The sequence below is a fragment of the Polypterus senegalus genome, chromosome 13, assembly GCF_016835505.1.
Source record: "Polypterus senegalus isolate Bchr_013 chromosome 13, ASM1683550v1, whole genome shotgun sequence".
Lineage (NCBI taxonomy): Eukaryota > Metazoa > Chordata > Cladistia > Polypteriformes > Polypteridae > Polypterus > Polypterus senegalus.
Genome location: NC_053166.1, coordinates 54,634,551 through 54,662,158, shown reverse-complemented (window position 1 = coordinate 54,662,158; position 27,608 = coordinate 54,634,551). Strand labels below are relative to the sequence as shown.

Below are 27,608 nucleotides of genomic sequence, written 5' to 3'. Positions count from 1 at the left end.
GAGGTCTTCCTGGTTTTCTATGTACTGCGTGATTACGGGGCAGGCGTGATGATGTCACACTAAACTCCCCCCACGGCGTTGAAGCTCATCTCCATTACAGTAAATGGAGAAAACTGCTTCCAGTTATGACCATTACGTAGAATTTCGATATAAAACCTGCCCAACTTTTGTAAGGAAGCTGTAAGGAATGAACCTGCCAAATTTCAGCCTTCCACCCACACGGGAAGTTGGAGAATTAGTGATGAGTGAGTGAGTGAGTGAGTGAGTGAGGGCTTTGCCTTTTATTAGTATAGATATATGAATGACCTCCAAAGAGCGCTGAGACTTTTGATATCATGAACGTGTGTACAAAAACTGGGGTCTCCTGCCCAGCAAAGTCGAGCAGCCAGCGCGCGTGCATAGCTGTGCTGGCCTTTGAGACGCTGACTGCGCTTCTGCCTTAAGTCAAAGTGAGCACTTTTAATTTTTTTCATCCTCCCTCTGCGCTATAGCCCAGACAAATGCAAACACGGGACCCCTTTTCTACACCACGGCAAAATAATATTAAGGCGATTCACACTTTCTTTTGCACGTATACGATTATGAGGTCCTCAGCTCGGATTATGAAGACACGCACACGAGTGGAGGACTGACAGTGCCATCATAGCCGATTAATGGCGGGACGTCTCACCAGTCTACACAAGACCCACCGCGACTGTCCCCAAAAGGCGATCATAACGTCAGCGAACACATCTTTCTATAATATATAAAAGAAAAAGGCAACTTTCCTTTCTTTACACCTTTTATCCCAAACCAAAGCCTTTCTTTCTTAACACTGCAGAGGACACAAAAATAATTTTCTTTAATTGCCGGTAAGGCACATTACCAGAGGCACAAATTTGAACGCTCACATAGAAAATGTAATTTCTATACCACAGCCGTCGTGTAGCGCCTTTCAAAAGGGATCTACTACCGAGAGATGATCCATATACATTTTAGCTGCTGTTAGTTACTTACCTGTTGTGTTACACAGTCTTTAAAATGTAGTTTACCCGTAACCACTCCAGTAGTGCTCAATGTACCTGTACTTCTTAAAACGTTAATGTTTTACTGTTTAATAACTTATAGACTATATTTTATTTTTCCCTTGCACTCAGTGACCAAAGCTATACACACATATAGACACATACAAACATACACACAAGTATATGTATGTGTATATATATGTATGTATGTGTGTGTGTATGTATATATATATATATATATATCTACATCATATATATCTACATCATATATATACACACACACACAAATTATATGTATGTATGTACAGTGGTGTGAAAAACTATTTGCCCCCTTCCTGATTTCTTGTTCTTTTGCATGTTTGTCACATAAAATGTTTCTGATCATCAAACACATTTAACCATTAGTCAAATATAACACAAGTAAACACCAAATGCAGTTTTTAAATGATGGTTTTTATTATTTAGGGAGAAAAAAAATCCAAACCTACATGGCCCTGTGTGAAAAGTAATTGCCCCTTGTTAAAAAATAACCTAACTGTGGTGTATCACACCTGAGTTCAATTTCCGTAGCCACCCCCAGGCCTGATTACTGCCACACCTGTTTCAATCAAGAAATCACTTCAATAGGAGCTGCCTGACACAGAGAAGTAGACCAAAAGCACCTCAAAAGCTAGACATCATGCCAAGATCCAAAGAAATTCAGGAACAAATGAGAACAGAAGTCATTGAGATCTATCAGTCTGGTAAAGGTTATAAAGCCATTTCTAAAGCTTTGGGACTCCAGCTGACACAGTGAGAGCCATTATCCACAAATGGCAAAAACATGGAACAGTGGTGAACCTTCCCAGGAGTGGCCGGCCGACCAAAATGACCCCAAGAGCGCAGAGACGACTCATCCGAGAGGTCACAAAGACCCCAGGACAATGTCTAAAGAACTGCAGGCCTCACTTGCCTCAATTAAGGTCAGTGTTCACGACTCCACCATAAGAAAGAGACTGGGCAAAAAGGCCTGCATGGCAGATTTCCAAGATGCAAACCACTGTTAAGCAAAAAGAACATTAGAGCTCGCCTCAATTTTGCTAAGAAACATCTCAATGATTGCCAAGACTTTTGGGAAAATACCTTGTGGACTGATGAGACAAAAGTTGAACTTTTTGGGAGGCAAATGTCCCGCTACATCTGGCGAAAAGGAACACAGCATTTCAGAAAAGAACATCATACCAACAGTAAAATATGGTGGTGGTAGTGTGATGGTCTGGGGTTGTTTTGCTGCTTCAGGACCTGGAAGGCTTGCTGTGATAGATGGAACCATGAATTCTACTGTCTACCAAAAAATCCTGAAGGAGAATGTCCGCCTTCTGTTCGCCAACTCAAGCTGAAACGATCTTGGGTGCTGCAACAGGACAATGACCCAAAACACACCAGCAAATCCACCTCTGAATGGCTGAAGAAAAACAAAATGAAGACTTTGGAGTGGCCTAGTCAAAGTCCTGACCTGAATCCAATTGAGATGCTATGGCATGAACTTATAAAGGTGGTTCATGCTAGAAAACCCTCAAATAAAGCTGAATTACAACAATTCTGCAAAGATGAGTGGGCCAAAATTCCTCCAGAGCGCTGTAAAAGACTCATTGCAAGTTATCGCAAACACTTGATTGCAGTTATTGCTGCTAAGGGTGGCCCAACCAGTTATTAGGTTCAGGGGGCAATTACTTTTTCACACAGGGCCATGTAAGTTTGGATTTTTTCTCCCTAAATAATAAAAACCATCATTTAAAACTGCATTTTGTGTTTACTTGTGTTATATTTGACTAATGGTTAAATGTGTTTGATGATCAGAAACATTTTGTGTGACAAACATGCAAGGGGGCAAATAGTTTTTCATATCACTGTATGTATGTATATATATATATATATATATATATATATATATATATATATATATATATATATATATATATATATATATATATATATATATATATATATACATATATATACATACATACATACATACATACATACATACATACATACATATAATTTGTGTGTGTATATGTAGATATCTATTCTCCGCTGCGAAGCGCGGGTATTCTGCTAGTGTATGATATATAAAGCCGCTTGCTTTAGTTATTGATTTTGTCCTGGGCTTTGACATGGCCACCCCCCTTGAACTCAACATTTACTGAGAGGCACAGGCAGTTGTATGAATTTGAGACATTAATTGATAACTTATTGGAGAAAACATTAAAAAAGCACGTACAAGCCCTAGATCTGCCTGTTCCAACATGTGCATCTTGATGAGAGAGAAGTTAGTGTTCTTATCTTCGTAGCTCTAGGATTCTCTTCTGATTCCCACATAATCCTCCAGATTGGCCAGGGACTGGAGATTTCTTTTTGCTAATATGAAGCACACTAACACAGAGTACTCCTCCTGCTTAGGCCAGCCATGTTTTTCCATTCTTTTAGGTTCGATCTTAAACAATCTTAACAAATCAAAGTAAAATTCAGTTATGCTAGAATTTTATTTATTAGATCCTGCTATATTTTAAAATGGTTTTGAACAGATTCTGTAAGATTTTTTTCCAATTTCATGTAGTATAAAGCATCAGTTACCCACCGACTCAAGAGTGGTGGGGTGGGATTCTTACAGTTGAGCGAGATAAGTCTACATACAAGTATTGTAGTAAAGGCAGTTACAGTTTGTTTGTCTTTCTCCACTTTAAGGTTGTCTGGGAGTACACCAAACACCTCTGTTAAAAGGATTAGCAGTGATTGCAATACCAAGGCTCTCTGATAGACATTTGAAGATTTTTGTCCAAAATGTTGTTAATTTGGTGTACAGAACATGTGGCCCAGTGAGGCTGGAGTTAGATTGCAACATTCACATGTGAAATATTGCACTGGAAACATTTTGGACAATTTTAAATGAGATTTTAAGTTGACTGATTTAATGCTCAGCCCACATGGAGCTTGAGTTTATTCTGTCCACAGCTGTTTTCACTCCCTTTCTGAAATATTAAGTGACATATCCTTTCCTGAATGCCCTCTGGGGTATTTGAAAGGAAGGGACATTAAAATATTTTTATAAATTGTAGAGATACTATCTGAGTCTTAAAGACTGATCAATAATTCATCTGGAATAGAACAAGGTGAAAGGTGAGGAAAATTGGGCAGGTTATGTTTAGCAAAGTTTCTAGCTTGAAAGTAGAGGAAGAATTGTGTTGATGAGAAGTTGAATTTGAAGCGTAATTGTTTGTAGGATGCAAAGACATTATGTATGTACATGTCTCAAAGTGTTTTGATCCTGGACATTTTCCAGAGATTTAAATAGTGCATAAGTTTAAGAGGGTGGAAAAGGTGGTTGTCATGTGGAGGTGCAACAGATAAAAGCTTTTCTGTCATAAAGTGCTTCCTACATTGGTTCCATATTCTGAGATGTAGTGCAACTTCTAAACAATGTTTGATTAATTTGGTTACATACTATAGATTGTTGAATATAGCTTCTGTAAGTATTTAGTCTGCTAAACTTTCAATGTAATTCTTTAATTATATAAAAATAAACAGTTAAGAGAATGCATACCACAAATGTAACTGAAAACTATCCATCTATTTTTAAACTTACTTATCTGGTTATGGGTTGTGAGGTGCTGGGGTCTATACCTGCAGCACATGGGTGCAAGACAAAGTGGTGCCTCTCTCAAACGCTACCTCTTAATCACAGGATTAGCATCAGACCAATTTAGTGTTGTATTTTTAAAATGTAGAAGGAAATTGCAGTCCCAGGAAGAAGTTCACATGAACATGGATAGAAGTTGAAGATTTTACACAGAACCCATTATAGTCAAGAATTAGTCAATACCTGTACACCTTGGGCTTTCATTCTATTCTATACCTTGTCTCGTTACCAGGCACTTTGTTTAGCGTTTGTTTTATATGCACAAATAATTACAAAAAAAGCAAATGAACTGTAAGTTTGATTGAGCTTTGATTAATTAAACCAAAAAAAGAAACATATTTAAAGATTGCCATACATAAAAGGTATTTTTATTAAAATTTGTACTTGTTTATTAAGAAATCATTTTGGCATATTTATTCAGAAGAAGTAGTAAAGAAGTTGGATTAATTAAATCTTGATGTAACTTTTTGCAAACTATTTGAAACTGTATTTTTTTTTTTTTTGTATTTTTAGCGTCGATTAGGAGATGCAGCCAAAAAAGCAATTGGCAAGCTAAGCACTAGAACAGTAAAAAAAGGAGATAAGGTAAGATCATTGACTTTTGCTTTTCTGTATGTTATATTGTTGTACTGTATAAGGTTCCAGTATGATAAATTGCAGTAGCCTGTCCTCGGGTAGACTGAATGATGAAGGATTGACTGATGACTAGAGGCAGTGGAGGGCTGTATACTGAGAAGGTTGGAAATTGTGGGATTTACCCATCATGGGAGACAGAAGAAAGAAGGCCTGTGTAATTAGACCTAGTGGAGATACTCTATAGTTAGTTAGTTATTTAGGATGGGCTAGAAGGAGGCGATAATATTAATTTTGCAGATTTTATAGTTTAGAAATAAAAATAATACAACCTGCAAGTTTTCCACAGTTTAATGCCTTTTCAGACCCATGTGCATTATGGAAGTCACATTGAAATTTCCAGTATGTTCAAATGTGTAGTATAATTTGAAAGTTCAAAAGTAAACTAAAAACTTGTGATCGATCCAGACAATTTTATGTTACTACAGAGACCACTAAGCATTGTTGTGGAATTTTTCAGCTTCTAATTGTATAATAAATATATATATCCTGTTCAGAAAAGGTCCACTCTTGTTTTCTATTTGATAGCTTTTGCTGTTATCACTGAAAGAGAGCAGCTTTATCCTTTCAAAATGCATATTGCTCTGTGGAGCTTTGCTGCATCTTACCTCCATGTTACTGTTCGTGATTGGAGCCATCCTATATGAGGATTTGTAATCACACACTTAATTACCAGAATTCTAATATATAATCCACATGGAGGCAAATATTTGATGCCGTGGAAAAACAAAATTACGCATTCAAAAGGAAACTAAAGAGGTGTGAAATCTAATTTGTTTTTTTACCTAATGGGTTTAAGGGGATTTACTACAGAGAAAATAATTTTTTTGTTTACTTTCATTTTTTGCTGCTAGATGCTAGGCCATGCAGTGTCGCTGCTTTTTCTCCCTCTCTCTCCCCCTTTTACTGTGAGTTTTTATGCGTTTCACTAATGAAACAGCTGAATTTGCTAAATAAATTGTATTACACAGTGATATTTAATCATTATTTTTAGCAGATGCTTATATCTAAGTTAAATTCCAAAATAAATTCTATACACACAGAACATTAAAGTGTTTATTTAGAAAGCACAAAGTTAAAAAGTAAAAACAACATTTTAATATGGAACAGAAAAAGTTTATTATCTTAGTTAGTCCCAATGCTAGATGAAAACTGAGTATAATAGTACAGTCTGTATGATGGTCAATAAGGTCATTAGAGCTGTAGAGGGTTAAAAGTCTTCAGCATTCTGATAAGGCATGTCTTCAAGTAGTTGTACTCACAGTGTCAATGTTAGTTTATTTATAGAGCACATTTAAACAACATCAGTAATGCTGTAGCCAGAGTGGTTTACATTAAAACATACAATGAACATGAACATCCATTATCCAACCCAAGATATCCTATCAGGTCATGGAGGTCTGCTGGAGCCAGTCCCAGCCAACACAGGGTGCAAGGCAGGAAACAAGCCCTGGGCAGGGCAACTACCCATCGCTGGGAACACACACACACACACACACCAAGCACACACTAGGGACAATTTAGGATCTCCAGTCCACCTAACCCGCATGTTTTTGGACTGTGGGAGGAAACCGGAGAACCCAGAGGAAACCCATGCAGACATGGGGAGAACATGCAAACTCCATGCAGGGAGGACCCAGGAAGCGAACCCGGGTCTCCTAACTGCGAGGCAGCAGCACTACCCACTATGCCGCCCCTACAATGAACATAAATAAAATAAATAGAAATAAATAAAATAAAGTACAATAAAATGAAATACAGCCAGCGGTGTGTTAAATAGAAGGAAGATAACGACTAAGAATAGGGCAACCATCAGTATCAGTATAGGTCACTGAAAGCTAGAGAATAGAAATAAATGTTCAGCTCAGTTTTTAACAATTCAATTGATGGTGACTCCTTAATATAATGAGGTAAAGAGTTCCACAGATGAGGTGCAGCGACAACAGAAGCCCTGTCCCCGTAATTTCCCCTTAGTGTAAGGTACCATAAGAGATGATTGACTGGTAGATCCAAGTTCTCTGGTTGGCTGGTGTAAAACATTCAATTCAGATAAACAAGCAGGAGCAAACCCATGTAAAGATTTAAAAACTAGCAACAAAATCAATTCTGAAACACTCAGGCAGTCAGTGTAAATAAGTTAATATTAAAGAAGTAGAATCAAACTTTCTTGCCCCAACCAAAAAACAGGCAGCAGCATTCTGTACCAGCTGCAACCTACGTATCAGGGATTTACTGATCCCAAAACACAATGAGTTACAGTAATCAAGTCGACAAAAGATAAAAGCCTGACTAGCTTTCTCAAGGTCCCTAGAAGATAAAAAAAAGGTTTGACCTTAGCTCAAAGATGAAGCTGGAAAAAGTAACTCTTTACTACGTTGTTAATCTGTTCCTTAAAAGAGAGTTTACTGTCAAAAATGACACGAAGATTACTGACTTGAGGTTTGCAAAAGTCGGCGAAAGAGCCAAGAAGTTTGACACCAATTTGAGCTTTGGCAGGGGGACCAGCTATCAGCACTTCTGTTTTATTTTGATTGAGATCAAGAAAATTGTCAGCCATCCAGGATCTTAGTTCAAAAAGACAATTGTGCAGCTGATTAATTGTAATTGCAAACAAGAATATAAACATGTGTATCAGCATAACATTGAAAAGAAATATTAAAAGCTCCTAAATGATGAAGATAAATAGATAATAAAATTGGACCCAAAATGGATCCCTGAGGGACACCACATTTAACTGGAGCAGTAGATGGGAAACACGAATCGAAAGACACTGAAAAGTGTCTACCAGTAAAATATGACCTGAACCAGTTGACAGCAGCCCCTTTAAGCCTCACCAGATTTTTAAGCCACAACAGCAAGATCTAATGGTCAATAGTATCAAAAGCTGCAGAAAGGTGTAGGAGAGAAAGGATTGCTTCCCCACCTAAGTCAGTAATGAGAGAGATATCGTTAAATACTTACTTTCAGGGGGCTCTCTCAACACCATGAAAATTCCGAAAGCCAGAGTGGTAGATCTCAAATACATTATTGAAAGTAAGATAATCAACCAATTTATTATAAACCATTCTTAGTAATATTTTAGCCAGAAATGGTAATTTGGAAATCAGGTGAAAATAGCTAACAAACCAGGATTTAAATCTGCCTTTTTTAGACAAGGTTGCACCACCGCGTATCTAACAAAAATGAGGGCACAAACCCCTCACTAATAGAAACATTGATAATAGGTAACAAAAACCTTCAACTAAGAGGCATGGTAATAACAATAGGACTGAAATTAAGTTGAAGTGTGTCAATAGGACTCTTTAGCTGCGAAAGTGAAACTGAACGGAGAAGTCCTAAAATCTACTTTGATACAGCCAACCTATCTTACTTCCAACACCATTCAGCAATTCTGCAGGCATGGTGGAGCTGCCATGTAGTGTCATTAAGCCAAGGAGCAGGTCTTCCCTTTTTGCAGTGTATCTTGAGGGGAGCAATCGAGTCTAAGATCGTTTTACATGATGAAAAGACAGAATTGTCGATACTATCATACTGGCCTTGCGTATCAAGATCAGAGAATATGGTTTTAAATCAGATATAATAGAAGAATAGCGTGAGGCACAGCTTGTAGTAGTAACATCAACAGTAATATTCAAATCTATAGTTGGAGAAAAATGATCAGTAAAAGGAACATCACATATATCAATATTATTAACTGAAATACCACATGTAAGAACGAGATCAAGGGTGTAACCGAGAGAATGAGTAGGAATGTTAATATGCTGGATAAAATCAAGTGTATCCAATAATGATGAAAAGTCATTAACCAAAGGTTTAGACTGACAACAAACATGTATGTATTTTAAAATTGCCAACAATAAGTACTTTATCGTAGGAGAGCGTAGTATCAGCCAGGAGATCTGAGAATTCAGAAATGAATGTATTATTAATTACAGGAGGCCTATAACCCGCCGCACACAGCAAAGAGGAAGAGCTATACACTTCAAAAAGTTACATTTCAAAGCTACTAAACGGGCCCCTTGTAAGGCTCCGACAAAAGAAAATGCTTTTATAAACAGTGGCAATGGTTCTCTGATGCACCATCAACAAAAATGCAGTGAATACATTTTTTTTATATACAGTAGCACTATTGGTAACACATTTTGAATACACATAAAAGGAAAACAACGAAAATAAAAAATGCAGCACTTTCTCTCATGTGCTGCTATCCATCATTGGCAGGAAACAGGAGTAGCCAGGTTGCCACTTAACCTTCTACTTTCATTAACCACATACTATTCCACAAAAAGTCCTAGCCAAAATAGAGATCACTTACAAAATGTAGCAAAAAATTTATTTGTTCACTCAATAATTATAATTTTGTAAGTACTCTTAGTTCTCGTTATCTGTGAGGGGTACACTCCTGAAATACCCTCTGGATATGGAAATTGTGGATACTGAAGCATTGATCATGGAGAGGTTTAGAGATGGGGTTAGGTTCCAGCAAGATACCAAGAATGGTGGCGGGGTTGGGTATACACACTGGCTCTCCATTATTCTATCGATCTATCGATCGTTGCAATTTTTACTTCCTCTGTAGTCAAGTTCAATCATCTTTTAGGTGCTCTGCAAGATGCCATGAGTGACAGCAGTGGGACTGATCCATGGACCGCACTAAATCATCCAATCAGTAGTGGTCATGAGTGGTGTGTACAAGTGTCAGGGATTTATCAGTGCAAGCTTATAACACACACTTACTAGGAGTTTCTCATATGTGGGGAACAATTGCAAGCTCCCGTCCCTGTCAACAAATCAGATTCACTGAGAGTACCACACCCTATCCTATACTGCTCAATCCTGCTTCACTCAAAATAGTGATGTTAACCATTACTAAAGCAAGACCAAAACAGTTTTGTTTTCCTTTCTGAAATACCTGTCCTCCCACTTCTAAGAAGACCCAGAAAACATGAGAGAAGCCCACCCACCTGCTCTTTAAAAACATGGCTTAATTATAAAACTAAAGCTGTAAAAAAAAAAAAGTTTTTTTGAAGCTTCATATTTAATACATTAGAAATTCTCTGTTAATGGAATCGGGCTTTTTAACTGGATGCTTTACTGCTATCTCCATTTTTTTCAAGTGAAAATAATTAACAACTACTCTTACTGCTTCAGTTATCTTATTTTCTTAAACTTAAAAAAAAAAAAAAGTTTTTTGTTTATTCAGTCTGATTAAGAATAATCTGCATTACATGAAATGCCTTTAAGAAAACTGTGTATAGAGCAGGTTTGGTTTTGACCTGAATGTGTATTTCCACACTCTACAAAGTCTGATACAATACAGTTGTATATGCTCTCTTGAGCACTCATCTGTTATACGTGCAAGCATGTGTGCCATCTCAAAAATGTCATCAGTTAGTTTAGACTTTTGTGTCATTTGAACTGTAAAGTGCCCTTTGGTCATAAAAATGAATTAAAGTATACTTTAAAGGGCAAAAAAATCTAAGACTTGTGGAAGTGTATTGCAGCATTTCCCAAGTTCTAAGGTTTCTGTTTGAAGGGATTAAAATGCTTTATGATGTAAATGTACAATTTCTGTACTTCAACTATCAGGTTGTAGTGTATATTGGTCTTGATTGCTTTGCCCAGGTACAATTTAACAGGCTTTGTCTAGTTTCCTATTCCATTATAATATTGGCAATATGTGATACATGATCTAGGTGAGAGCACGTCACTGTTAATTTTGTATTTAGATGTATGCAAAGAACCAGAGAGAGAAATGTATTGCACATTTTTTGCCTTGTGTGCCATATTACACTTCAGTGTTTCACAGCCAAACACTTCTGAATTTGGCTGAACAGAACATTTTCTGCATTGAGATATTGATTATAAATAACATTTTTATCAACACTCTTGACAATAATTAATGATGTTCTATTATAGGCACAGTGTTGTGTATTATTGTTCTTAATAGTTGTAATATTAAACTTGAAGTATGCTCACTTCTCCTGTTGAAAGTAGTATTAAAACAAACCATACTGTTTCTCTGTGTATTGCATGCTTAATTCTTTATGTAAATTATTATTTCAGGAAACAGACCCTGATTTTAACCACTGTGCTGTCTGCATCGAAGGCTATAAGATGAATGATGTGGTTCGTATTCTTCCTTGCAAGTAAGTTAGCACACTTTCATTCAATTTAATATTGTTCATGTACATTTTTAATAACTCTGTATCATTTGTCTGGAAATGTAGATAATAGCTCTATGTTTTTAAATAATTTTGTGGTTTAAAAATATGACTATTTGCTGTCTTTTGATTTTTCTTTATACTTGTTTTCTTTATTTGCAAGTATTTGCACTTTAAAATTATAAAAAGACTGAAATCACTGGTTCAGTTTTCATTTTATAGTATTAGGATATGATCTGTGTTTATTTTACATAGCACCATTAATAGCAAACACCACAAGGTCATTGAATAGATATGACATGTTCACTGGGTTGAGGAGTTCCTCAGATGCACCTTTCATTGCTTAACAATTTCCCTGGGAGAGGTCCACGCCTCTCCTTCACTGCTTAACATAGCCTAAGCATGGTCACGCTATGCCCTCCTGGGGCACTGAACAATTTGCCAGAACAGCATCAAGGTTATCTGATAGTCTTTCTCCATTTCCTGTTCAAACTCCTCCCATTTTCCAGCATTTAGGCCTGCCACTAAACTGGTGTCGCACCCAACCCTCACCCTTCATCTTGCAGATGTGGAGCCATCTTGTGAGCTCTCCATCGCTGTTTCAGCCAGAGTCCAGCCAGGTAATTTGGGAACACCACCGATTGCCAGCCCCGGGCCTGACTCCAGAAGTGAGTCCTGATATCCCTTTCCTGGGCAGTGTAAACTATTCTTTATTTTATATCCTCATGAGGTACAAATTCATTATTTGTATGACCTTTTTTGTCCAAATCTTTTTACCAAGAGAGACCCTACCAAGAGCAGAAGAAGACCTAGCTCTGAGCATCTATAAGGCGCACAAGCCCCATCACCACATCAAGTTGATGGTCCATGGTAGGTCTCGGGGCAAATTTTAACAAAGTAAGTACTCGTAGGACTAGGCCCCACCATAACTTTAACATACACATGCTGAACTCTCACACTTTAACAGACATACAGTACTTTGTCACTCTCTCCTGAACACTCTCATCCAATCACACTCTCATTCAGATCAGACACATGTCAAGTCAGTTCATACCTGTCAAATGTATATCTACATGCTATTAGGCTTAAATACAGTGGGCTTCAACAGAGGTCACATGTCAGTTACCTAGACGTATAGTCAAATATTGCTAAATACTTTGTGGGAAATCAGAACTTCGCATGAGTAGGAAGTGCTTTTAAACAGGATTGAGCATTTGAATTGAATAACTCATTCCACAAAAACACAAGATTAAAGCTTGTTCAAAGCCATCACTATAAATATTACAGGATAAGTGACAGATTTAAAAAATATAGTTCTTTCTCTTAACTTCTAAGTGAAGCCAAGTCAAGCAAAGTCAGCACTAAAAGGATGTACATATAAGAATGGTATATATGTAGGGTCAATAATCTTTCATTTGAAGATCTTCAAAGTCTTAAATATTTAGGTGCATGGCTTAATCTGCAAACCATGACATGTATAGTGGGTGTCACTGTGTTTTAATTAAATTCTTTCTTTATTCAGACACGTGTTCCATAAGGTGTGTGTAGATCCCTGGCTAAATGAACACTGTACCTGCCCAATGTGCAAGCTTAATATTCTTAAGGCACTTGGAATTACAGTGAGTATAAATTAATAGCGATGAACTTCATGTTATATTCAGATCTCTTCATAGACACCATTTTCATGTTTAAATTTTAAAGTTTTGAAAGATGTAGATGTACGTATTGATTTATCACTTGTATTTTAAAATCATAAAATGTTTAATATAACAAGTAAGAGATTCAATTGACTTCATTACTATATTATTTCTGAATTTGTTATATTTTTAACCTAAAGCCTTGCATTTTTCAGTATGTAACAAATGTAAATGCATAAACATTTAAAAGGTCTGAGTGCAGTATGTAACATTGTACTCATTTTTGTAAGCATCTTAAACTTCTGATGTCTTGATTTTTTGTGAAGATTTTATAAAATACTTAACACATACTGTATTTATACTGTATTTATACAAATAAAATATCTACAAATCAGGAGCAGTAAAGTGGAGAAGTGTATAGCATTGCTGATTCACAGATTTTTCCATTCTGGATTTGGATACTTTGTTCAGTTGTTGACTGTGTGGAGTTTGGCATTTTCTCCATGCGTTTTGCTCTGGATACAATTTCCTTCCACATTCTCAAGGAATTTTGCATGCTAGAGTGTATGATAAAGGGGGCTGCAACAGAATTTTACCTTGTGTAAGAATGGGCTGTGCCATGTACTAGATACTGCTGACTTGGGCTCTGAGGCCCCTTTATCCGTACTTGGATTATGTGGGTTTAAAAATGGTGTATCTTCAATTCATTTCAATTGTCAATTTATTAGCAATGAATTTTCTTTGTTTTTAGGTGTCATAAATAATGATTTTTATATCAGTATATAATTCATATGTTTTAATATATATATATATATATATATAAAATAAATTACTTCAGGTATTTGTTCTGTTTTTACTCTTTGTTTTGATTTTTTTCTAGCCTAATTTACCTTGTGTGGATAATGTTGCTTTTGATATGGAAAGACTAACTAGAGGTCCAACAGCTAATCAAAGATCATCTCTTGGAGACCACACCAGTGATAGCTCAATCAGCCTGGAACCACTGAGACATTCAGGAATGTCACAGATTCACTCAGATGCCGAACTAACACCTCGCTCCGGAGAGATCAACATTGCTGTCACTAGTAAGAATCTGTTTCTAAAGTTTGAATTTTTATTTTGATAGGGGAGATGCATTAAGAAATTATTAAAATATAACCAATTTTAAGCTGCCAATTGCATGTTTTTAGAAATTGATATAAACTGCTTCAAACTTTGTGTGTATCATTTCCCAACCTTTTGCCGCTAGTCTTAAATGTGCAATCTGCCTACTCCTAAATTCCAGGGATTTTTACATTTCTGCTGTGGCTAAATTTTTGTACTGTGTGTGTTATTATATGTGCTTAATGTTGCTTGTTCCTCAGAAAACACAAACACACTTGTAGAAAACATTTGTGATATTTTTAATGTTAGGCCATTGGCTTAATGTTTATGTTTTTAATAAAGGTTAACTTATGTAATGTTTCTGAAAATATACTGTCATTATAAAGTATTAATATGATTGGTTATACATTTTGGAAAGAAGCTTACAGTTGAATGCTTTTGTTAGTGAAAATATTTTTTTTTACAGTATGTGGCATTTTTCTATGTAAATTGTATCTCTTTCCAAAAATATGCATTATAGGAAAATTGTTACAGTAATGGAACACACAACATTTAAGCAGTGAGTGGCAAAATGTGACTAAGTCAAATTAGCAAATCACTTAACATCCTCCAATTGTACAAATATATAGTATATATGTAACATTTGTAATATCATTGCCACAGATATAAACATCCTCAAAATGCTTAGTAATTAAAAAAAAAAAAAAAAACATTTTAACAAAACAAGGCATTCATTGCATCATACTATAGCTTGTCAATTCATTTTCTACTAGTAGTCCAAAATAATGTCAATATTAGAATGTGCAACATTCATATAATGGTGTACGCTTTTCAGTGTTTACTCATTAGGTACTAGTAAGTACTCCATGTTATTCTTAAAATCATTCACTAGTTGCCTGAAGTTTCTCATTCCTGTATATTTTTGACCATTTTCAAGGAGCATCAGATGTAAAGCAGATGCCAGTCTTCAAATTATTTCTAATGGAGGGCCAAATAACTTCCACTTGTCAATCTAAACAGCATATTTTTGATACATGACAAGAAACCAAGGTCATCAGAGAAAACCCACATATTTCTTGATAAAGCACCAGACTTAATTATCATCCAGTGGTAACAATGTAATAAGATAAAGTAGATGAGATGTGGGTGTGATGGGAAGTTATGAGGGTATCTTAAATTCTTCACAAATACCATTACTACAGCAGCCAGATGGATTTAGTAATGTACTCTTACCCTTTCTCTTATCTCAGAAATAGTACATCACTTCTTTTTTTTTTTTATTTTATTGGTATTATTTGAAGAAAACAACATTCCATACAATCATGTCAAACCTAAACCAAATCCCTGCCCGAGAGAGAAAAAAGAAAGAACAAACAAATAGAGAAGAATGTTCTTTTCTCTGATATAAATGCTTATTCTAAGATTTCATTAATTAGATCTTGCCATATTTATATAAAAAAAAAAAAAAAAGTTTTGAACAGATCCTCTAAGTAAGAATTTATTTTTTTCCACTTTCCAATAGTATAGAACATCAGTTACCCACTGACTTATAACAGGTGGGCTGGAATTCTTCCATTTGAGGAAAATAAGACTATGTGCTAGTAGAGTGGTATAAGCAATTACAATCAGTTTGTCCTTCTCCACTTTAAGCCCATTCGGGAGTACTCTGAACTCGGCTGTTAATGAGTTAGGAGTGATTGTGACACCAAGGCTGTCTGATAGGCATTCAAAGATTTTCATGTGTGTGTTCATGCTGTCCATTCTTCAAGCTGTAATACATTTTTACTTGCATATTGTAGTAGAATGATAAAATAACATAAAAGTGACATACAGCTGAAAGTTGCATTATTAATCAAGTAATGCGTTAAATAAAGATGAGCACCTAGTATTTTTTCAAGAGTGTATATATTCAGGGGGATACCTTGTGTGTGTGTGAAAATCTTTTTCCCCACAGTATCTAAAGGGACTTCGCTCTACACTTACCTTTATTTCTTCCCATAATCCCCTGGACTAAATAAATAAAAAAGCACCACTCTTTGACTTAGAACTTATGATTAATTGTCCTCCAACATTTGCTTTTAACATTGTTTCAGGGTAACTTGTTTCAAAAATGAGGAATTATTTTACATCATTTATCTAAAAATACATACTAAAAAGCAAGTGTCAGTTTCTACTATGAATAAGAGACTTTGTCCAGTCTGGATTAGCCCATAGCCTTATTTTGTGCTTTAAGGAATGGCTTTCTTACTGCCAATCGCCCTTTCAAACCTGCAGCACAAATTCTCCTCTTCACAGTAGAAACTGATACTTGCTTTTTTTGACCATTGTTAAGCTGTGCTTGAAGCTGTTCTGCTGTGAGGCGCCTGTCACACAAGCTGGTGACCCTTTGAAAATTGCCTTCTGATTGGGTTGATTTTTGATCTGCCAAATCTCTCCCTGTCAGAGTTTTTTCCAGTTTCCAGTTGCCTTTGGATTGTGTAGGACACCATACTCACTGACACTTTGACATTTTATTTTTTTTTTGCAATTTCTGTAAATGAAGGACCTAAACTTTTAAAGGTAATAATGATTTGTCACATTTCATTTGTTAATTGCCGTTTCTTGCCATTATGACTGGAATTTACCACTCTGCAGTGTGATATTGTTCAAGTAGTACTTCACAGGGTGTAGAAACATAGTCTGTTCCAGCTGTGCTTTAAGATAGACAGAGGGTTTAAAAGTAATCAACAGAAGTTGGGACACCTGTGTAAATTGTTTGCTTCAACTTGCAATGCTTATTTTACTTTAATAGCAGCAGAACATCTGTAAGTTGTAACCTATTAGTAGTTCCCTAAAGAAGGCCCATTTGTAATAGTCAGAAATTTCCTCCTTTTTTCATTTTTTGCTAACCTAAAGTTTAAATTTAAAACTTGGGTAGTTTACTGTGTACATTTTTTCCATTTTGAGTCATTTGTTGCATTTCAACTGATTACATTTGAATAAAAACTGGAAAAACCGAGTCATTCTAATACTTTTGACCAGTAGTGTATTTAAGCCAAATCCCATTTTGGTGCACATCCTTGAATTACAGTTCTGATTTTTCACCTTCAGTTTTAGAAGTTGTACACGTTATTATTGATAGCAGTGGTGACTAAATTGGAAGGAATTTCTTGTTCTGTATTGCTGCTGTTGTCCATAAAAAAATTGATCTGTTTAATGTTTGGTTTTATATAAACTTCTGCTGGTATATGAGTGAGTGTGGGTTTGTTTGTGTCTCATGTGATAGGCTTGCACCCATTGTTGACAGAATTAACATCAGCTCCCCACATCTTTGAACTGAATACCCAGTTTACAAAGTATGTAGATGCAATGATGGACAAAAATATTAAACTTGTACAAAAGTGTTACATGTATTTTTAGCATTATTTTGAGTATAAGGTTTTATAATACGAGGCTTTGAGACATAATACTAATGCCTAAATGTTCAATGATGGGTTACAGCTCTTCATGTTAATGGTATCCCTGCAGAATAAAGGGTGGTATGGCAGCCATATAAAGGGTGTCCCAAAATTTACGTAAGAAGTAATTTTGATAGAGAACACAGGTTTTTAATTAAAAATTGTAAATTTTTAATTAATTCATAAAGTATACTGTATAGGGTTATGTGTGGAATAGCATATCAGGTAAATGGCCTCCACGGCTTTGCTGGCACATACACACTCTTTGGTCGAAATTTTCCATGACTGTTTTGCATAAATGTGGCTGAATTTCATTGATACAGTGCTCAATTTCCTCCTTCAAGGCGTGGGTGGTCGTGGGCTTGATGGCATAAACCCATAGACTTCAAAATACCCCAAAGAAAAAAGTCCAACGGCGTTAAATCGCATGATCTGGACGGCCAATTCTGATCATCAAAGCGGGAAATTACGTGACCACGAAGTGACTCGTGCAATAATTGAATTGTTTCTCGGGCTGTATGGCATGTGGCACAGTCTTGTAAAAACCACATATCGTCCACATCCATATCTTGCAATTTAAGATGGATTATCATGTCACGATAGTGAGCACCATTAACTGTTATTACCTGACCAGCCGCATTTTCGAAGAAGAATGGTCCGATGATGCCTCCAGCCCAAAATCCGCACCAAACAGTGACACGTTGTGGATGCATTTGTTTCTCAACAATCACTCGTGGATTTTCGGAACCCCAAATGCAACAATTTTGATGATTAACAAAGCCGTCAAGATGAAAATGAGCCTCATCGCTGAAGATGATTTTGTTCGAAAAAGTTGATGAAGTTCTGACCATATTTTGTACGAAAATTGCAAACTGTATCTGCCAAACCTTCATTATTTTTAAAATATTGCAAAATATTGAATATCAACAATGAAAACGCGTCGTTCTTTCGTGTAGCGCTCTATTTTTAATAACCCTGAACTGTGAGCTGTCACGCTGTCTTTTTTTTTTCATTGGCAACACATTACTGCACAAATGACGCCAAATTCAAATCTTGCGTGAATTTTGGGACACCCGATACTTTGGAGAATTTTAACTTAATGTAAGGTTTTGGTTATAAACAAAAGAGTAAAGGTGTAAAAATAAATAAAATAGTGCCATTGATTAATTTTTCTCCTGTATCGTAGATCTATGAACAAATGATTATTTGGGTATTTTAATTTGGAGTTGAAGATCTTGGTTTCTTTGCGGATAACTACAATTGTCATTGACAATTTTATCAACTTTTAACGTCACCATACTGGAGTACATCTGTAAATAGCTATTGCACAATGCACATAATTTGACATCAAGGAATCTGTAATCTTGAAATTCGAAGAAATTAATAACTATAAGTTGATTAATGTTTTTGAAAGAAAATGTTTTGGCAATGTGGTTGTTGGTGGATACCTACTTCCTGCATTTCATTGATCCTTGTACCTATAAGTTAGAGCATTAACAGTTTTTTTTGTTTTTTTTTTTTAACTCTTCTTTCATGCCGTGTACATTTTTGCATTTTTTTCTTTCATCTGATACAAATATCTTTATATTGGAAGCTTATAATATGTGCCAAGATTTATCAATAGGAAATAAATCTTTATATTCCTGTAGGTTAACACATAAAAATCATTTGACATTTTCATTTATGGCTGCAGTGAGATTTACATATGTGAGCTCTTAATACTTAGAATTAATTAAATATAGCACTTTGCTTCAATATTTAGAAGTAAACAAAAATTACTGGTTGCTTTCATTGAATCTGTACGTAATGTTACCATTTTATGCAAAAATGAAAAAACCCTTTTGTTGTTTTTTAAAATTGTTAATTTTGTTCTTCTGTTGGTAATAATACATCTAATTGATTATTGCCAGTATCTGTCATTTTATCGTGTCTTGGTACTCTTGTCAATTTAAAATGAAAGGGTTTATTGTCTGATAGCTAAAGGCCAGTGAGATTCAGCCTCAACCGATTTCATTTTTGTAACACATACAGGCAGTCCCTGGATTACATATGAGATAGGGACTGTAGGTTTGTACTTAAGTTGAATTTGCATGTAAGTTGGAACAGGTGCATAAATTTAATAAATGCTATTGTTGACCGACTGTAACCAAGTGCTCTGCCAGTGAATGATCGAGTTTCACCTCTCTCTGCCTTTTATTATTTATACTTTATTTTCAATGGTGATGGGTTTTTCTCTTCTTTACTGTATCACCAGCACTTGCATCAGATTTGTGTTTCAGAGACATTGATGGGTGAAGACAAAAGATTAAGATGAGCTCTTCTGCACAGCACTGTACACACTATCACAGCAGGAAGGCACCAATCGTCAAAACGTCTGATGTACTGACAAGAGACAACTTCCTGCTACTGTATGTACGTAACAGTACAAGCAGGCTTGCTTTTGAGAATGAATGGGGCATCGAGGGACAGTTCAAAACCAGCCCACCTCACAGTCACCGCCACTATATTATGCTGCCTGCAGCATCTGCCCACCGAGAACAAACATGGTGCATCCAAAGGCGGGTAGTGAATCGCCCCCATTCAATAGGCAGCCATCCGATGCACACTACTACACTAATGCTACCCCTGCTGCCCCATTGACCCCCAATGGCCTCCGTTCAGCCACAACAGGGTCACCACTTGCAGCATTACCAGCCGCCCAGCGAGAAGGAATGGGGCAGCCGTGTGTGGTGGGTGGGCGGGGGTGTGTCAGTTAAACCACGTGCTGCCAGGAGCCACCCGAGGGACACTACACTGCGCGAGCAGCAAAATCGCCCCCCTCCAGCCTCCGCCTGCAGCATTACCAGCCACCCATCAAGAACGAATGGGGCAGCCGTGTGTGGTGGGCGGGCAGTGAAATCGCTTGCCGCCCAAGGGACACTACACTGCATGAGCAGTGAAATCGCCCCCCTCCAGCCTCCATCCAGCCACCACTTGCAGCATTACCAGCTGCCCACCGAGAATGAACGGGACAGCCATGTGTTGTGGGCAGGCAGTGAAACCGCTTGCAACCAGGAGCTGCCCGAGGGACACTACATTGCGCGGGCAGCAGAATCTCCCCCAACCTCTGTCCAGCCACCGCTTGCTGCATCCCCAGGCCGAAGATGGCAGAGCGGCATTTACTAAGGCGCATGTGTTGCAGCTGCGGCCCCAATCGTAAGTCGTAGGTCGGATGTCCATAACCTGGGGACTACCTGTACATAGGTTAAAAAATATGGGAGGGTGTTAATGGAAAAGGGTGATATTTAAAATCACAAGATCGGTATTGGCAAGGAATAAACTAAATAGACTGAACATTTAAATTCATCCTCCGCAATTTTTATGGCTTTTTTTCGTGGCTGTACTGTACAGAGAACAGGAAGCAGCTGTACAGAAAACCGCGACTTGAGATGGTGAAAGTAGCCAATAGAATTTGAAACTGCAACTCCCAGCAGTCCCTGCAGTGGCTCTGATTGCTCTTCTATTGAGGGTGCTGGGGCTGTTGAGGTCAAAGGATGTCCACGCGGCTTTCAAAAAGAGGGCCGATGACCAAAAGCAAAAAAAAAGTTTTTTTTAATTTGAGTTTCAAGTTCCTGTCTGTCTGCCTGTTGTTGGGTTACCTGCACTTACTCATTTTGTCCTGGATTGTTTCGTGCGTCTGTATTGTCTGCCTGTGTACATGAGGACTGTAAGTGGATTCATGGCCATCCTGCAAAGAAATGAGCGCTCCTGAACCCGTCTTCACCATTTCAGAAACTACTGGTAGGACTGTCTGTACATTCCCATTCAACGTGTGGATCTCTGGACTATCTATTTTCATCCGTAGCCGTTTTTCATGAACTTTTTCATGATTTATTGTGTGTGTTTTGTTTGTGCTTTGTTGTATTTAATGTGTAATCGGCATAAGGGGAACAGGGGTGGTATCGTTTTCTTATTTCTTTTGTTTTCATTACATTCTTTATTTGCTATTTGATTACCGGTTTGCTTTGTTTTTGTCTGTGTTTGTGAGTGCACACGGGTCGAGTCAAGACTGAATGCGTCCTTGGAATCTCCACCATAAAAATAAATAAATCACCCTCGCTACGCTTACTTAAAAGCCTGAACACTACCTATCCTTTTTGGCTGATTGTTTCTCTCTCCTCCCCCAGACATTCTCTGCTCCTGTTGGGGGGTTGTGCTTCCCTATGATGTTTACTATTGTTTATCGATAACTAACTACATACTGAGCTCCTTTTACTTCTGAAAGAGACATGTTTGTTTGAAGTGTTTGTACAGACAGGAACTTTATTCTGTCTGCTGTGTTTCTGTGCAATTCTGCACCCAAAGCATTGCACTTTGTACATATTGCTCCAGTAGTTTTTAAAATAGTTTTTACAGTGTAAAATGATAGTGTTGCAGTAATTGTGATGCTGTTTGCATGAAAAAAAGTGTTCCATTAAAATTTCACTTTCTTTGTTAATTGTGATGTTTACTTAAATTGCAGTAAAAAAGTAGTTGCCTTCCAGGGATGCATTATCCCCACGTATGTGGCAGTTTGAGGGTTAAAGCCCCAATATGCTGCCGAAATGAGCTGCACCATCTAAGGCTTCTGGCAATGAAAACGCGCTTGCATGAATTATAGTGCATATAGTGGTAACATCGGTATTTTACATTCTAACACTGCGGGAGACATAGCAGTACAGTATACAGGTTTATCTTTACATTCTTTATTTTTAGGTAATGTATTAAGATGAGTTTGAAATTAAATTGGAAGTGTTTTTTGAGGGCATATTTAGGGTTTAAACTATGAGGCATTTTTATTTAACAACATCCAAAATTCGCGGTTTTTCACAATTCACGGGTGCTCTAGGAACGTAACCCCCGCGAATTTTGGGGGTGTACTGTATACAGTATAGCACATTTTCATACAAACAATGTAGCTCAAAGTGCTTTTATATGGTGAAGAAAGAGGAAAAAGACTAAATAAATAATTAAAATTAGGGAACACTAACATAAAGTTCTTTTTGAAGATTACAACTACTAATACAGTTAAGTTTTTTTTTTTTTTTTTATTATTATTAAAATATTACTTTGGGCCTCATGTATAACACCATGTGTAGAATTCACACTAAAACATGGCTTTCTGACAAAACTGGAAATGTGGGTACACACAAACAAATTCAGATGCACAAAACTGTGCGTAAGCAACGTTCCATGCGTTTTACCTCTAGATATCCCAATCAGTGTGCCTTTTAACACACATGCGCACGCCTACAGCCTCACCCTGACTCGTCCCTGCATTTTTCATATTTGAATATGCAAATCAGTGAACATAGTGCTTTCCATTCAGTGTTTTGTTACAAGGCAAGGGCAAAAGCATATGGGGGGAAAAAAGAAGAATTTCAGCAATTGCGAAGTGGTGGGAACGAAAAACTTACTATTTGTTGGCTTAACCAGTGGTATAAGCAACAAAAGGAAATTGATGGAGTAATACAGCATGGCGGAGGCACTCGAAAGTTCATGTTCAGAAAGTTTAACAGTGCCCAAAATTATAAAGTGGTCAGATATCAAAGTCACCCACTGTCTATTTATTCTGTTTCAGACAATATTACAAAAGCTGACCCCCATGCAGATGATGCAACTCTAGGCAGTGATGGTGCTGCTGTGCCCAGCACATTTTCGGGTGCTAGCTACACACTGGAAACTGCTGGCTGACCATCTGGCTGTGTGCTGACAAATGCTGTTCTGGAGTTACAAATTGCAATAGTGGATGCTGTAAGAGAATATAAGGGCTGTACTGTGTGATATTGACCAGAAATATTGACTAGAAATTAAATGAATTGGTTAATGCCGCATCTGATTGCTTGTTGTTGCGTTCAACTAATTGCATTCAAATGAAGTTGTAATGCTGTCCGATTTGGCTAATCATTTGGTGTGTTGGGCTCAGGGTAATCATACCACATCTCTTCAAGTATGGGCAAGCCACGATTTTGTGACACATTACACAGCACGCTACATGCTTGCCCATTGCAACACACTTATATTTACATAAGCAAATTCATTGTCTGAAGGCGCTTTTATAGTCCAGTGTCCGCAATGATCGCCACAACTGATAGATTCTCAGCATTTTACATGGCTCTTTGAGGTGACTTGCTATGCTTAAAAGGACTGCTTGCCTTTTGCTGCACTAGTTGGAAAAAAAGCACCTGCCACTGTGTGGAGTTGCAATTTTTGTAGGCTCTGCTACTATTGATAATGTAAGGCCAGTTCATTCTTTTGGTGATTCATCCTTGGGTGATGTAACTTGTCCAGCGCCATTACGATAGGAATGTACATGCAGCTGACTGCTCCGATTACATTTGGAAAACCAGTCGTTGTTGCTTATTGTGCTTTGATGTTTGCCAGTTCAAACACATTGTAAGGAAATCTTACATATCTGGATGACAAGCGGATAATACCATCCCATACAACTGGCATGGCGCGACTCAGTAATGATTGTAAAATATCCGATCAGTCAGCAAGTCCACGTGGAAAAGCTCCTGTGGCTAAAAACCTGAGGGTAGACAGAACTTGCTAAGGAGCAGGTAAGGCACAGTTCCTCAAAGGCTGCCTTTATAAAGTCGCCGCCAGTTCAGCACACAGTACCAAAGGGATAGCTTTGGGAAATCGAAATCAACTTAGATCTATAAATACACACCCTCTTCTTATTCTTTCATTGGTGATGTCTTCAAACAGCGCTAAAGCAGCTATGGTAGTTGGAATAGTTTGACCATTCTATGCACCATTATGTTGTTATAGAATGACTGCAATCCGGTGAATTAAATTTGTAAACAATATGCAATTAATTTCAGTGTTTTTGATAAAGCCTACGTCATGTATGTGAATCTAAAAAATCGGGAGTGGTTTCCCCTTGACTTTCTCTTATGCTCAGATATGGGGATGGATATTTGAGGAGTAAACCACAAGCTAATGGTTATATTTTTATATTATGTACATTAAAGAGCCATCAACAACAAATCCAATTAATAACATATTGAACAATTATTATAAATGTAAAGTTAAATAAATTGGACTCTGCAGCTGCGTGAATAAAAGGTAAATAGTACCACTTCCGGTTTTAACGGACACAGCCCAAAAGTTGGTAGAAATCTATGTTTTGTACCTTATACTTGTATGCAAAATTTGGTTGACCTAAGTGAAAGCGTACTCAAGTTATCGTGTTTACATACACACACACACACACACACACACAAATACAGACATAATTCCAAAAATGGTATTTTTGGACTCAAGGAGGTCTAAAATGTTGAGATTCATCAAAATCTCAACATTGAATCTTTGGACGATTACAATACTTTCCCTATACTTTTATATACAAGAAAGTAAAAAGGGAAGAGACATAGAAACAGTAGCACTACTTTGACGCTGGGTGCTGCATGTTTGCAGATACTTGCATACGCATGGTGTTAGGCTACTGTGAATATATGCATGGCTTTATACCAAGTTTAGTTCTTATACATCTCGAAGTGTGCATAGAAACAGGTGTGCGCAACATTTTTCTGCGTAAACACAGTTTTTACATGAGGCCCCTTGTACAGATAAACTGTGATTATATCCAGTTGGCTGTATGTTTGCTTTGCCAATTTGGAGTCACAGGCTTTACACAATACTCTTTCACAACCATTAAATTGAGAACTAGATGTTAGGAATGAGCTATTTAGATCCTGATCACTGAAATGTCTGTATATCCCATTACTTTGTTTTAGTTATCAGTTACAGAGTGTTAACCACTATAGATGACCTGAAAATGTACTGCTTTTATCATTCAAAATGTTTCATCTTAATGTAATGTTAGTATGCTAATTTTTTGGGAAAAAAACAAACTTTTTTCTAAACTTGTAATATAATCATATTTTTTAAATACTTGTGTTTCACTAGGATACTTAAACAAGAATTGAATTAGATGTATTCTGTCATGTTTTTCATTTTGTGTGAAAATTATTTTCTTCATACCTAATGCCTGACTGCCTTCTTAAAGGTATATAACTGTCATTTGTTGTTTTACTCCATATTCCTTGCATCTCTTTCTTGAAAGATTGATGAAACAGGCAACCATTTGCACTTCATTAAAACACTATATCTGGCTTTCTAAAGTTTCGCTTTTCTCCGTTCTCTTGCACTGCTTGGCTTGCATCACACCTTTTAACAAGCTACTGCTGTTTTCTTATGCTCCAGCCATCACTGCAAACCTTTTGCGGGACTTCTAACACCACCTTTTTAAAATAGTACATCATCTCTGGAATGACCTCCCCCTTTCCTTTGTCAACAGAAGAGTGGTTTATTATCGCAAGCTTTGGCCTTCTCAGTGCCCTTACACTTTGTTACATGATCATCAAGGCCACTGTAAACTTTTCTTCTCCTGAGTAAGTATTTAAAGTCTTTTAAAGGCATAAACTTCTTAATTCATTAACACTAATCTTGTATTGTAATTTGAAGAAATTAAAAATTTATTGGCCTTGCCATTAGAGATGTCTGCTGTTTGTAAGCTAACTGTATCATATTATAAAGACATGCTTGCTGCTGTATTAGCTGAACATATTTTATTTTTCTTTTTTGCAGAGCTGAAAGTTATTGAGTGAAGCACATCAACTGCCTGCATTCAGATTTCAATGTTTCTGTATTTTAAAATAATTTTTTAATGCCTTTCATTTGACCTTTTTAATATTTTTGACAGTTTTCTACATACAATATCTGTAACAATTTGTAATATAATAAGAGTAAAGGAGTTAAATCAAAGCTGGTCTTATACTGTAATTTTTTTACTGCATTTTTTTAATAATGGAGTTCCTTTCTACATTTACATATGCATGTGTTCTTTGCACTAAGGGGATGTATTGACTATTCATTGTAATTATTAGCCCACTGAAAAGAACTGAAATATTTACTATGCTGTATATAGCCACAATTATTTTCATTTACACAGAAATGCTTCACCTCTCAGCATCCCCAAAGCAAAAGAAACTGCTATTGAAAACTGATAGATGAATGATTTGATCAGAATGCATAATAAATGAAGATCGTCAGTCTGAAGAATCAATAAATACCTGTTTTTATTTTAATAATAAAAATTATATTTTACAATCTATTAAGCTGTTGGCATTTTTATCAGTAGAAACCTCCCCTTTAATGAACTAAACATTTGGAATATAAAGAAGATTAGATTGTGAACCCCACTAAGAGCATAAAAAGTGCAGAAATTTGAGTACATACTTCTATCTAAAATTATTTAAAAAACATTGTTAGGCACAATATGGACAGTATTTGTACATTGCAGGTAATATCATTATTAATAAATAATATTCTGTGAATAACTAATGTGTTTTAAATGTGTAAAAGTGATTTTGTAAAAGAAGGGCAATCACTATAAACAACCTATATTTTACAACACAGGAATTACAATATTTGAATGTCCATACCACATGCTGCTGGCTGACAGTGTCCTGCCATTAATTATGCTTTCAGTGTGGTTTTTTTTTTTTTCTTAAAATGGCAACAGATAATAACATATTCTAAAATATTTTAAAATAATATTTAAAAATATATTAAAATCCTGGTTGAATCATATTTGTAATTGCTAATCATAAAATGACTTTAAATATCATAAGAGAACTTGGACCCATTCCATCTTGAAGAAAGGAAGAGTTTGTGAGTGACTTATCCAAGTTATCAGAATGATCAATTACATTAACCAAATCTTGCAATATTATTTTAGATAAATAATTAAATGCTTATTTCACAGTGGTGGAAGCTTACAGAGATCCACTTTCACAATCAGAACAAAGACGCATCTGGGTTATATAGATTTGGAACAAGTTGCCCAATCTTCTTTCCAAAATACACTGCTGTGTTTGAAACAACTGAATAAGGTACTTACATCATGTAAGTACTTGCTC

The 27,608-nt window shown here is 36.6% G+C and overlaps 1 protein-coding gene across 2 annotated transcripts in view; it reads left to right on the top strand.

Annotated features, from left to right (window-relative positions):
* rnf130 (ring finger protein 130) overlaps positions 1–27,608 on the top strand; it is a 149,566-nt gene that overhangs the window by 105,274 nt on the left and 16,684 nt on the right. Inside the window, exons 5-10 of one of the 2 annotated variants that reach the window (XM_039776138.1) lie at positions 5,197–5,268; positions 11,383–11,465; positions 13,003–13,099; positions 13,998–14,202; positions 25,985–26,078; positions 26,275–26,801. In XM_039776138.1, the coding sequence (XP_039632072.1) occupies positions 5,197–5,268; positions 11,383–11,465; positions 13,003–13,099; positions 13,998–14,202; positions 25,985–26,078; positions 26,275–26,290 (567 nt within the window). In that variant the 3' untranslated portion in view covers positions 26,291–26,801. Of the gene's footprint in view, positions 1–5,196; positions 5,269–11,382; positions 11,466–13,002; positions 13,100–13,997; positions 14,203–25,984; positions 26,079–26,274; positions 26,802–27,608 lie in introns of those variants that run through there. The other variant, XM_039776140.1, reaches the window with a different exon arrangement.